Source organism: Python bivittatus, unplaced genomic scaffold (assembly GCF_059951505.1).
Source record: "Python bivittatus isolate LINGU-HERP-01145 unplaced genomic scaffold, Pbiv_v1 ctg000410_np1212, whole genome shotgun sequence".
In the NCBI taxonomy this organism is placed as follows: domain Eukaryota; kingdom Metazoa; phylum Chordata; class Lepidosauria; order Squamata; family Pythonidae; genus Python; species Python bivittatus.
In genome coordinates, this window is record NW_028277067.1 from 3,565,385 (window position 1) to 3,579,198 (window position 13,814).

Consider the following 13,814-nt stretch of genomic DNA (forward strand, 5'->3'; position numbering starts at 1 on the left):
CCAAAGACCTCACCATTTTTGTTGCAGCAAATCCTTTTAATTGAGTGCCTGAATTAACAGCTAAAAATATATCCCACAGCTGCTCTATTGGAATATCACTGACCAAAAATTGGTTTGGAGAGAGGGGGGAGAAAAGAGGGCAAGCTAAGAAGTACAGGATTGCTTGAAAAATAATAAAAGTTAACCTTGTTTTGAATTAAGTCTAGAAATAGGAACAAGAAAATGTTCCAGCAGCCAAGCTCACCGGAAGAAAGGGTTGTTAAATATATCCAAATTTTCCTTCAAAGGAGTTTGGAAAAATGTCCCTAGTCAAACATCTTGCTATGGCCTAAACTTTGGTGGGCAAAACCCCAATTTGCCTTAAGTTGACAAATACCTGTTTAAAGTCTAACTTGCAAATAGATACATTTCTATGTAAAAAAAAAAAAGAGTTTCCCATTCACAGCAACAATCACTGATGATAATATGTTCTTGCTTGTTATTCTAAACTGCCAAAGGCACACAATTCTTATTAGAAATTGGTACTGACAGAGCTTGAATGCAATATACTCAAATTTACTACTGAATTTTAGCTAAACACCTTGGAGTCTTCCTTTTGAAAGGTTTGTTCATCAGACCAGTTCTGAAAGATAGGGCAGGTTTCACCCACGTGATCAATCCTCCAAACGCATCAAGTAGGATTTACTTTGTCTGTCTTACTAACATATTCTATATTATACAGAATGGACTGGAGCTTGCCTACCTACACATACCTCTTATGGTAATGCAACATTGTCTGATCAACTAAGGAACTAAGGTTAAATCTTATGGTTTTGCCAACATGATCCACAGTTCAAAATAATAAACTGTAGTAATTGGGGAGGAAAGATGTATGCTGTGGTTATTTTAAAAAAATGTATTGAATTATTGCATCTCATAAATGTAGTTGATTCTTGTTGCAAAGAAATGCCTACTTTTTAGTTAATGCTGACAGAGGTGTATTGTACTTCCTGCTGAGTACTGGTTTTGGGTTTTAGTGGTTTTACCCTCACTGCAAGGAAACAGTCAAAGTCAGCCATTACTTAGGAGAAGTTAGAAAGTTGTTATTGGGACATACCATGGGGATATATCTGCCATTAGAATCTCCAGAGTCTTATTTAATGGCAGTTTTATTCCCCCTTTAGGTGTTCCCTGTAGACTTTTGTCCCACAGAAAATAGAAACCAGCAAAATAAAGTTTGCTCTTAACTGCATATCCCATCCTGGGTTCAATATCTTAGTCATGCTAATGCTGGATGGCATACATCTCCTTGGCAGCTTGGCTGAAAGTAAACAGATATGATGAAGAGGCATTGACAAGTGAGTGCCAGCTGCATGGCCTCCCAAGAAGATAAAGACTTTGTCAAAAGTGAACCAGGAGAAAAAAGAGATTGGGCTTATAGGAAGAAGAGAGTAGGCAATTAAGGGACTCTGAAAGACACAGCAGGAGATCCAACCATATATCTATCATGATAGATGGATCCTACTATAACAAGAACATTGGGACTGCAGAAGCAGGAGGGAGCGTAATGAAAGCAAAACCTGTTGTTGGAGGGAAGGAATCCCATTGAGACTATCCACTTTGAAGCAGGTCTTTGGGTACAATTACATTCAATCAAGGGTGGCCAATGTTCTGATGGCTGGAGCCACAGTTTTTACTGGTGGCTATGGTAGTGATCTAACAAGGTAACTGGTGGAGATAAGATTGACATTGTCATGATTTCTTCACTTTTTAAAATTTGAAATAGCCATTAACCCTTTCATAGCACCTGACCTCTGGAACATGATTCCCCTCTCCCTATAACACAAGATTACAATGGAACCTTGTCATGTGGCTGTTATAATTTGTATAAGGCAGCCTTCCCCAACCTGGCACTCTTGGGTTGAACTTCAATTCCCATGTTTTCTAGCTATCATGGCCTTGCCGACTAAGAATTATGGGAGTTGAAAAACTAATTCAACTGGGATGTTACTCCAGAGAAGGATGATACAGTACATCAATATGCTCTGGAAATTGGGATGAATTATTTAGATTGCAGGTTCTAAAAGCAGAGTAAGAATCCTACAAGCCAGTTTTTGCATGATGAAAGAGCTGGCCTATGTGAGGGCATTTTTCTATTCTAGTACATGCTGTAGCTTCTTAAGATTCTCATCATCACAAATACTCTTCCTTTTATAGCAAGAGTATTCTACCTTAACATTTTTGAGGAAGCCAAAAGACACATGATGTCATACCTATAGACTGGATTGGGATTTCCCACTTCTTCCTGTGTTTTAGGGATGAGAAATGATATAATCAGAGACAACAGTCAGTCCAGCTCCAATTGGAGGGGGCTGTTTAACACAGATATATTGATCTTCTGTTTCTCTGACAAGATCTCTCTGGAACTAGGTAATAATCCAGATGATCTCCAGCTGGCATCATCCAGAAAATCATTTCATAGGTCTATTGCTCTCCCAGGAGATTGATAGTCCTATCAAAAGAAGCATGCTGTAAATAATTAAGATGAAGTCTAATAAATAAGTAGATAAAACTTGAAGCTAAATAAATAATAATAAGAATTAAGCCTCAGCCCCCCATCAGAGATCAATTGATGGTTGGCTTTCCCACCAATAGGTTATAATGTGTGGAAGGGAAAAGGAATTCATGAAATGCTGCCTTGAAACTACACTACATTATATTGTGAGAGGGCAGCAATGTAGCCCAACCTCAGTTCTATGGTAGGTAGGCTGTCAGGGCAGTACAATTTAAGTTAATGTGCTTTCCACCAGACTTAAAGATGGCACAAAAGGACTGTGTTTGAGCATGGTTGGAGTACAGCTGGACTTTGGCTGCATTTGTGTTTTGCTGGCTAAAATGTTGCAGTGCATTTTTAGTTTAGGAAATGCTGATTAAACATTGCCACCACTCCATTGTTTTGGCAAAATTTGAGAAGTCATGAGATTGTATGCAGCATCCAGACAGAGCTGAGAATGATCAGACAAAGGTATGAAGGTGGAAAGGAAAGGTAGCCAGTATTTTTTTTTTTCTGCACTCAGTCATTACCGACTCTGCAGTGACTGCTTTTGGACAAGTCCTTTTGCAGTTTTCAAGGCAAGGTGTTTCGGAAATGGTTTGCCATTGCCTCCTTCCTAGAGCAGAGCCCAGCTGGAGAGGGCAGGAGGCGGGGTTTCCGTTGCTTCGCGCCTTTCTCAGGTGAGCGTGGCTTCTGCGCTACTGGCAACTGCTCCTGACTCCTTTTTGCAAGGCACCGCCAGCATTTTTCCTCCCACTGGAGTGAGAGTCCCCATTTATCTACTCTTGTGAGTTTTCGAACTGTTGGGTTGACAGGAACTGGGGGAGGAAGCAGGAGCTCACTCTGCTGCACGAAGGCTGGGCTCGAACCGCTGAAGTGTCGACCATTTCTGGCTGGCAGCTTTCAGCGTCATTAAGCCTCTGCGCCACCATGCCCCCTTAGCCAGTATTATACTGTAGCAAATTTCCAGGTCACCTTCAGGACCACGGGGAGCTCCTGAGGTACACAATATTTCCAATCTCCACATTGCCTCAGAACAATCCTATCTCCAACCATATTTAAATGAGTATGTAAATCTTGCCTTGCAGGTGGAGAGATAAAGAATTTAAAAAGATGGCATTGTGCATGTTTTGCCATGTTGAATGTCTTCAAATTTTGTCCTAGTGCCATAACAAATTATGGCTACTTAGCAAGCAATTGTCTCCTGTCACTAAAGATTGCCCCAGCCAGCCAGAGCTCAGGAAGAAGCTGACCTTGATGCCTATTTCCAGGACATTCAAGTGCTTTTAAACTTCCAGGTCAGAATCAAATTCAATCCTGAAGGATTTGCAGCATGGCTTGCATACTGTCAAGCTTTTCTTCATAAGCATAGGAAACACACTTTTCAAAATGAATATGTTGATTGACAATGTGTTCAGATCTTTTCTTCAGTATTCCTGGGAAAGGAGAGTTTGATTACAAAGGTTTTCCATAGACTCAAAGCCATACTGTGAGAGACCTAAGTCAGAGTCACCATGCTAATATTTCTCGCATTACAAGCATTGCTGCAAATCCAATAAAATTTTCACTCTCTAATGTAATACTTTCTAAGCTGCATGCAGTATGAGCACTGCTGGTTCACCATAAGAAAAAAAAATCATTAAAGGCATTTGTGACCTTAAAATGCCTTATTTCACTTTCTTCCAGCCAGTTTTTTCCTATGAGCTGTTAATTCTGCTCCATCCCTGCATTGGCTGGGACTGGATGCTTCATTGCAGAGACATATCAAGATTATCTGCAGCTCTCAAAAGTTCATTGTGTTCTCTGACTGTGTCATTATCCTAGTTGTTGACCTTATAATCAGGAAGCAAATCTAGATAAGTACTTTATTCAGTAGTGGAGTAGTGAGGTAGCACTCCTCTGAGGAATTGGGCAGTCTTATGATTTTTATTCCTGCAATTTTTATTATGCAAGAATGAAAAGGTTAGGGTATTAGAATTAAGCATATCTTATTCAGAAAGCATGCATCCAGTATCAGAAGTTCAATACATTTTACTGTGATATATTTGTCCCCTTTTTAAAAATATACTTTGAAATACCAGTTGCATGTATTTTAATGTATTAAACAAAATATCGTATCTACCTTAAAGGGAATGAGGAATAGTAACTAGATTCTCCTGGGAAGAGCTGGTATTATCTATGTAGCCTTGAGATATTCCCAATTGCTAGTCTGTTTGTGTTTGTATTTTTCAAGGAATTAGTGGAAACTGTCAATATATTTTGGGCATGTCTTGCTCTGTGGTCCTAAAGTCTAAAAGCTTGTTTCCAAAAATCAAAGACATCTGCATTCCACATATTAACTATATGTTTGAATATTGTTCTTTTCCTGGTTGTTTCTTCTGATTAACATTTGATCAATATTACAAGATTATATTTCATATATAACTACACACACTTGCAAATTTTATTTTCACTCTTTTTTGGGAACGTTTTAGTGAAGAAAAATAGATCAGCCTTCGTTCTCTAGATGTCAGCCCTTCAAGATAGGCCAGGTTAGAAAATGGTCTCCACAAAAAATACTAGAACTTTATTTTATTAATATAGGCTACAGACAGAATCCTGAAAGCCTGACAGTGTTTTCCTTTTCCTCCCTTTTATACCAAAGAGAGTCAAGATCATTCACTTTAAGTTTCTTTCTATTGCCTTCTTCCCTTTCTAAGCTTAGTTCATGTTTTCTAACTGACATTGCATTCCTTCTCCATGGTCATCTCTGTGTTCTCTACACCATATTACAAACCCATCATCTCCAAATAGCATTATGATGAGAGTTGTGCTCCAACATGTATGGAAAACACTGGGTTGAAGACAAGGGAGTTAGAGTATTGGACTATGATTGGGGAGATAATCTCAGCCCTTACAAAGTTGCTGTGAAGTTAAAATGGTCTCTAGCAACCATGCCAGAATAAGTATTAAATTGTTGGCCTGCTTGCTTTTGTTGCCTTAAACATGAATAAATGAAACATGCTTGTGTGGCTTTTTTCCCTGTTGTTCCCCAGATTTCCCTTCTGGGTGACGTTGACAATAATTTGATCAGTACATGCCTGATGGAGCAAGCCATATTTTTCTCCCCCTCACCCTAGAGTTGGAACCGGTTTGGGAAGACAGGGCAAATTTGACCAGTCTGCTAAAAAGAGGCCACTTGCACCTTCAAGGCATCCTCAGGTCCATCTACAATCAGTAGGGGAAAAGTCCATGGCTCAGGGTTTTAAAAAACATGTTTTTGTTCTTGTTCTGTACTTTCATTAGCATTGCTGTTTTATATTGGTAAATACGGCCAATTGGCATCGACAGAAGGCATGCAGCCTATTCCTGGTTTGGTCACTGTAGAGCATGGCAGAAAATGGGAGCATGATTTTAGTCAGTATTCTATCATTTTATCTCCCAGCTTCTTGGAAGACCATATTTACAGCCCACAGTGCTGTAAATGCGTAAAATCAGGCAAAAATTATTACGTGCATACCATTTGCAAATTGTGCAACTGAAACACAGAAGTAGTCCTGCCAAAGAGGAGGCTTTAGCCTAGTTCTGAGTGAGATGGCATACCTGGGGCTGGACGGCTGTTGTTTAGACTGCTAAGCTGACAGTGTAGTTTTCCCAGGAAAGTGTTTTGGTAGAGGAGTAGTTGCCCAATTTGACACCATATGGCTGAGCCAGCGCTTTGTTTTTCCTGAGAAAAAATACATTTGAGTTAGGGGCTTTTCGCTTGGCCTTGCGAAATCTCCTATGCATGTCAGAAACAGTTCAATAAAGCAACAATATTTAATAATTGGCTGCCCTTTGTTGCTCCTGTTCTATTAGTGCCAACACATTTTAAGGAGTATGGGTGAAGACCATACCTGAAACTTTTAATGAACTATAGCTTTCTACATAAAATAGAAAAAAACAAATCCAGAGCCATAATGTATTTTTAACAGTCTGCTTTCCTCTGGAACAATGAAATCTGAGGAGAAATTTGGGACGAGGGGAATTCTGGAGGCATCTCTGTGTGATGAAACAGAGTCATAACTAGCAGAAGATTTCAGATGACTTGTGACATCCTTAGGATAGCTCTAGCTAAAATATCACTTTAGTTCTATCAGCTGTTCTTCATGCTAACTGTAGCAACAGAAAACTATTGACTGGAGCATTTAGATCGCACCTGTTGCTGAAAGTATACATGATGCTGCAAAGTGAACAAAGGATCCACTAATTTATATGATGTACAGTACTTAAAAGGGATCCTTGAGAAGGTCTGTCGAGATGCCAGGGAATGCCTAATGGCCAGGTGTTCACTTTATTTTGATATGTGGATGATGGAAAAAGAGGGGCAATCAGGAAAGGCCTTGAAAAGGGTTTCATTTCCCCAAAATGGCTTTTAGCCAAAGTACAGAATCTTAAATGCAACAAAATCCTGGGCCACCCAAGACAGCAAAATGAATCAGACAGCCTCTACGCACAGTATCTTTGTGCTGATTACCAACAAATACAAGGAGGCAGCATACTGGAAAAGACTGTGAGCAACTTTAAGGAAGATAGGATGGGTCAAGTAAGCAAACTGTTTTGAGAGAAGACTGAAAGAACTAAGTATGGCCAGTCTAGAGCAGTGTTTCTCAACCTTGGCAGCTTGGAGATGTGTGGACTTCAACTCCCAGAATTCCCCAGCCAGCAAAGTGGCTGGGGAATTCTGGGGGTTGAAGTCCACACATCTCAAAGTTGTCAAGGTTGAGAAATACTGCTCTAGAGGAAAGAAAATCAAGTGGAAATTATGCTTATCATTTTTAGTTGTAGAAATAGAGTGGAGGAAACAGCTGCTAGCATTCTCCATTTTGAGTGTGTAGGATGACACAGGTTATATCAGCTTCAGTACTGTATAGTTAAGACATTCCAATTGTTATCACTTTCTTAATTGCCCAGGAAATCTGCAATCCATTTTCTACTGTAGCTCTGTCCATATAGTTCATTTGGTGTTTTCCTTGGTATGGTACAAGGAGCCAGCAGCATGACTGAGCACGAAGACCTTCAAAAACCTGGCTCCCACATGGCCTAGGGCAAAACTAGGCCCTTTTCTGAGTAATAAAGGAATAGTCCATATATTTCTTGGGGGTTTTTTTTCTGAATGGAAATAGGGGGCACACTTCATTCTCATAATTGAAAGTTTTAATTTTAGACTGGTTCATATTTCAAGGGTGGACAAACTTCAGCTTGTGGGCTGCTCTTCCTGCTCTTACCTTGTCTGAAGGTCCCAGCAGGATTGGCCAGTGATTCAATAACAACACTAAAGTAGACTGGGTCAAAATTTTGGTACACATTTTCCCCATTTTGGGAGTTTAAGAGGCAAAATCAGCATTGTAAGACTTGTAGAACCTTAAGGCGACCAATTGCCCCTTGAGACATATTCTCCCAATTCCTGAAAAAAATCAGTCTGATATCTTTAGCGAGGAGGTTAATGGCTGAAATGGGTGCCTTAACATATTGGAGAGACTTAAGATGCCCTAGTACCCCTAAAAAAAAAAAAAAATTAAAAAAAAGAACTAAAAATTAGCATGATGCAGCCTGGATTATGAATAAGAATTACTTGACTCAGGGAGTCTTTCCCACTAACGATCACATGTCCATCTGAGTTTAGTATGACTAATTAGTAGAAGGAATGCTTAGAGATTCATGCCAGGATGCAGTAGCTACTGGATAATTCTGCTGTTTTGGGGTTTGGGAGTGATTGAATTATCCAGTTTTCTAGCATGAGTTATTCTGCTATGCGTTTACATTGCTTGCAACACTTGAGGAGTGAATCATACTTTTATGTTTACATGTGTTTGTTATAATGTATGAATATTCTGAATTTCTATACAAATGCATCTATCTGAAATAGCGTACAACTTTGAAGCAATGAAAGCATGTAATGTAAGAGAGGAACCAAACACATACTGTGAATAGCCGCCTCTGCTGTGGATGAGAATTTGGGGCTTACTTAGTTCCCATAATGAATTAGCCATTCTCTTGCAGCACACTACATTGGAAGGTTTGTTTTGAGGGACAAAGTTAGCCAGCCTCTTCTTCCAGTTCTATCCTTTGAAACATGTCATATGACTTATTTCTGTTTTCTTCTTGGTTCCTAGGTCCAGCTAGTCACAATAGCTCCCTCTTAGCCTCGCTTCCCATCCCAGGACGGTCTTTGCATCCATCACTGGATATCAAGCATTTTCTGACTTTCCGCCTCAATGGCACCCCTCCACTCAACCTCTTTCCTAATTTCAACACGGTGAGTTTTTCTAGGTTTGATCTATTTCTTCTTCCCCTACAGAGCAGTGTCCTGTATGGAATTAGCCAGCAGCAAAATTAGCCTCTATCTTCTGGGCGAAAGGCCAAAAATGTAGCCATTTCTCACCCCAGAATGTAATTGCTGATGGGCCAATTCTTTATCTCAGCCTTCTTTGTTTGCTCATTGCATAATTCACCCTGTTGATCTACCCACTTCAAGGTCAACCAGAACACACGTGCTCTGAGCTTGATCTATGTGTGGCATCTATAGAAATACAGCAAGTGCAGGATGCCTTCACACACCCAGTCATGTTCATCATATTATGCCAGCCCTCCTTCATTACAGATGGAAAGCTTAAGCTAAAAGAGATGTAAAGGTCACTGAGGATTGTTAGGATGCCATGGTGATGGCCAAATGATAAGTTGTAGCTGCAGGGTGGTCTTCTAGTTGATGGGAGGAGCCAGAGATTCCCAGGAAAGTGTGCTAAATTGACTTTACTTTTCCATTGATTTCCCATAATAGCCTGTGCCAAACATGCTTTGTTTCCTTGCAAATTCTGTTTCCTCTGTATTTTAACAGGTGAAAATAACAGAGATATAGTCAACCCTCACAAATTCTAAAAGCATGGAGCTTATGCTCTTTAAAGGCAGTCATGCTCACATTTTCTTGGCACTCCCCCCCCCCCCACCGATCACTAGGATTGCAACTCCAAAAATTCCCATCCAGTATAGGACCCTGGAGGTTTCAAGTTGGGGAAGATCGTTCTTGAGCATCTTTCATAAAAACAGATGCAGTGTCCACTCTGACATCGTTTTCACAGCAGGCAGTAGATGTTTTCAAGAAGTTTGCAGCTGCCCCTGTTTCTGCCTCTTTTATCTGATATGATACTTTTGACTGCTGAGGATCCATTTAATCCCTAGGGCTATTAATTCATTGATAAGCCTGCCTTCCTCCATTTATCTATTCCAGGTTTTGCTTACTATATCTTGCAGTAGTAATTTTGAAAGTGTTGTCTATTATTTGTCTGTTTGATAGCAGCACCATTTTTGATGAGTGATCCTAACTTCTATTTTCTGAGAAAACTAAAGTGTTAAAAAATGAATAATGCATAATCCATATGTTAACCTGTTTGCTTATCTTTCTCCTTGAAATGAAAAAAAAAAGGGGGGGTACTACCTAGAAAGAATGAACAAAAGACAAAAGAAGTAGGAGCTCAACTGCTGTGTTTACTGTTTGCTGTAGTGGAAAAAAAACCAAATAGTGTTCATTTTATCTTCCTCTCCTGCCTAATCTGTTGCTAGGACAGATTGAAGTTTCAGTTGATAGAAAGAATCTCTAGTCTAGATGTTAAGGAAACAGTATTATATCCTTAAGCAGTATTCTATTGTTGCTGGGTATGGAAGCAGAAAATTGGAAGGGCATTGCTGCAGAATAATTTCATCAAACTCCTATATCTCAAGGCAGAATACCTGTTCCAGACTAAATCAAGTAAATGAACCCCAATATTTCTGAGTAGTTTGGTTTTTTTAAAAAAAAAAAGTACAAAGAAGCATACATTTTATTTTGAGGCTTTTCTAGATTTCCAGTTCAGATTAGATTGATAGCTGATTTTTATGGCTATATAAGAGAACCAAGTTAAGTGTTTTGTCTCAATTATGGCTCATTGTATTTATTCAGTAGATTTCTAAGTTATCTCAAGAGCATGGTCTTCCCAAGATAATTTACAATAACAAAATATAAAAGCGCTTTAAAATATGGCTTTAAAATAAGCTGATATAAACAAAATACAGTGTCAGTACCTAACTGCAGTGAACACTATAAGGCTTCTAAATATTTTTAAAAATTTTAAACAGCAGCCATTAGATATGTCAAGCCAGATATTGCACTGAACTTCCAAAGGAAATAATTTGACAGAGAAGGGGCAGGATCTGGAAGTGAGGTACTTTTATGCTGAGCCTGAACTTTAGAGCAGTTTGACCTTAACTTCTTGTAAACCAGAAGTTCCAAACCAGAATGTTGATACCCCAGATCTTTATTCTAGACTTTGTATTAACTTTTATTTTCTCTGCAAAGGTCCCCTTTTCTCTAATGATTTCATTCTAGGAATAAAGCAAGAAAAGGCTTGTTTGTCCCCCTTTAGTTATGCAACACACTTGTGGATTTGTATATGTTTCACTGAAAACTCTTGGCTTAGAAAAAAATGTCAGGTTTGTGTAAAAAGCAAGTTCAAATTTTGAAGGTGCCCCAAAATCCACTCAAATGTGCAAAACCTTTGTAAAACTTCTTAAAAGTCATAGTTTGAGCCCTTCCTGTGTCTCTTGGTTTCCCTGACCTCATAGTCTTTACAGGATGTTCAGTGAATAATCTCTGATTATGTACTGGTGGGAATATCCCAGGGATAAAACAGAAGTAATCTGAGTCATTGCAAATTACTTAATACACAGAGTTGGGGATTTTTTTTTTAAACTGCCTGAATACAAAATAATACTTTTCAGTTTTCTGGGCATTTTGTCCTTGTGCTAACAGGTAGAGAGGTAAGAAAGTCCAACAACTACTGTAGATTAGCACATTAAGAGTAAGCTATATCTGGTAGGTTGGACACTGTTATTTATTTTGGTCAAGAATTAAATTTAAAAAATCAAGTTAAAACAGTATAATTTAAAAATCAGTAAATAACAGTTCAAGGGAAGAAGATCATATATGGATAAGCAATAGCAGAGGTTAGGCTTGTTCTAATAGCTCTAGCAGAGTAAAATGACTATACAAATCTTGCAACTCTCCTAGTAATCTCAAAGTGCTCAGCTAGCAGGAGGTCCACATGATCCTTTAGTAGACCAGGTCTGCTCAGTACAAGGGAAGTTATAAGCGCAGAGTATGGAATCTCGTAGAAAGGGCAGTGTGGAATTGCATGTGCTTGAGCCTTAATTTTTGAGCTTCATATTGGCTCCAAGATGGAATGTTGTTATTGTCTCATCCTAGTACTGCCAAGGGTAGATAATTAAAACATACTAAGGAAAAAAAGACACAGTAACCTAAGGATGTACAGTCATATGGGTACATTGCTGGGCTGAACAGTTTTCCATTAATCTCCAACCCTCAGAATCTGTTGAGTGCTCCCTGATCTTATTGGAGGTCTATGTCTCGGACGTTTTTTAATTGATGCTTTGGCTTTGTCAAATCCCAGCGCTAACACAAATTGGCTTAAAAGGCCACACTGACAAATCTTATGGAGCTGGATCTTCCAAGTTGACTTGAAATCATCAAAGAGAATCAGAGCAGCTAAAGAATCCCTAGCAACATTTAGTTTGAGCCAACAATTGAGTCGATTAAGATAGGCCTTTGCTGCAAATGAAACCAATCCAGATTCAGGGTATACAGATGTGTTAGAGAGGTAGCAAAGGATTATGGTAGATGGGTGTTGTTATTTTAAGAACAAAAGGCAAAGTTGATGTTTTTAAAAACAGATTTTCCTTTCCAAGTGAAATAGGAAAACCTTTCCCTGGATTTCCTGTAATTGGGAATTTGTACATATAGTAGAGGAGAGAGAATAGAGTTGGCCACCTGTGCAATTCAAAATGGAACTATTGTAATTCTTGAGTGTTGGCTAATTCTAAAGTGTTGGCTTTGCCAAAAAATCAGTGGTGGAATAGTTTGTTCTTCAGAGTGGTCTAACAGCCCATATTTTATTGTACCCTGGAATATGTCCAGAGGAAATTTTGATCTCTGTTGTTAGAAGACAGCATTGTATAACAAAATAGGCAACACAGAAGTAGTAGAAAAACATATTTGCTTAAAGTAAACTTGAAATTGTTGGGGAGGTTTTCTTTCATGTCTGCTTTTGCGTTAATGGTGAAGGGCTTTCTGTAATGACTGCATGGCTCTGATTGGTGCCCAGAGTAATCTGTCATTAGATTTAATGATTAACACATCATTATGTCCAAAGCCTTTTTAAAGTTGAATTACTGGAATTGTTTTCCTGATAGCTTTTGTTTGCTAAGTTTGTTCTACTTTGCTTTACTCAGCTATAACCAAATGTTTTTAGAAAGTGAGAACTGTTATTTTGAAAAAAGTAATTAATAATATTAATAAATGATGCTGTTCACAGCCTCAGGATGTTTTGGCTATTTGCTATAGCTATTATGGTAATTATCATCATTTAATATGAAAAATTAAGTCACTTAAAAGAAAGCCACACTGAACACACTAGAGATTAGTTCTGAATTAACATGCATAGGATTTTACCTTACACATATGGGACAACACTTGATCACAAGGTTACACGTTTAAAATTTGTTTTTAAAAAACAAGTGTCTGTTAAAAGCAATACCTATTAGCTATAATTTATAAATGGAGCACCAAGTACAAAGGTTGCTATTGGTAGTAGTTGTTCTTGTTATTATTATTCACAGAAAAGGGAATCATCTTCATGCTTTGGGGAGGGGCAGGCACTGGTTGACCTTTACTGTATTAGAAATAAATTGCTGACAATATAGACCTTGCTTTGATCTCCCAAAGCAGGCTTTGTTTTTCAATTCTGCACAATGGATGTTGAAAACAATTGCAGAAGAAACAGGATAGACATCCTCATGGTATTAGGAATATAGTAAATTCATAGAAAAATTATTTACACCACTTTTCTTCCTCCCAAACAAATACACAATATATTTTTCTCCTTGTGGACATATTCTGGATCTGTACCACCTTGTTTAACATAGCTTTACATCAGGTTGGTGCTATCTAGAGCAAACTGTTGTCAACTGTGGTATAAAAAGTTCCTTTCCTCTCTTAAAGCCTCTGATCCATCACTCTTGCCATCCAGTCTCTACAGATCCCCCCTTCATTTTTATTGCAGATGCATGAGTAAAAAATTCATCACAAGCATGGGAAGGCACCACTTCATCAATCACTGTTTGTTGCCAATTCCATTCCCTTTGGTGATGGAATTTAGGGGTCCAAATAATGATTCCCTTGTCTGCACACTTTGCCTGCCAGACCGATGCACCT

General features: G+C 38.7%; 1 protein-coding gene across 1 annotated transcript in view; it reads left to right on the forward strand.

The window, feature by feature from the left end:
• ZNF385C (zinc finger protein 385C) overlaps nucleotides 1–13,814 on the forward strand; it is a 106,250-nt gene that overhangs the window by 78,525 nt on the left and 13,911 nt on the right. Inside the window, exon 2 of the mRNA XM_025166820.2 lies at nucleotides 8,668–8,810. Coding sequence (XP_025022588.2) covers nucleotides 8,668–8,810 — 143 coding nt within the window. The remainder of the gene's footprint in view (nucleotides 1–8,667; nucleotides 8,811–13,814) is intronic.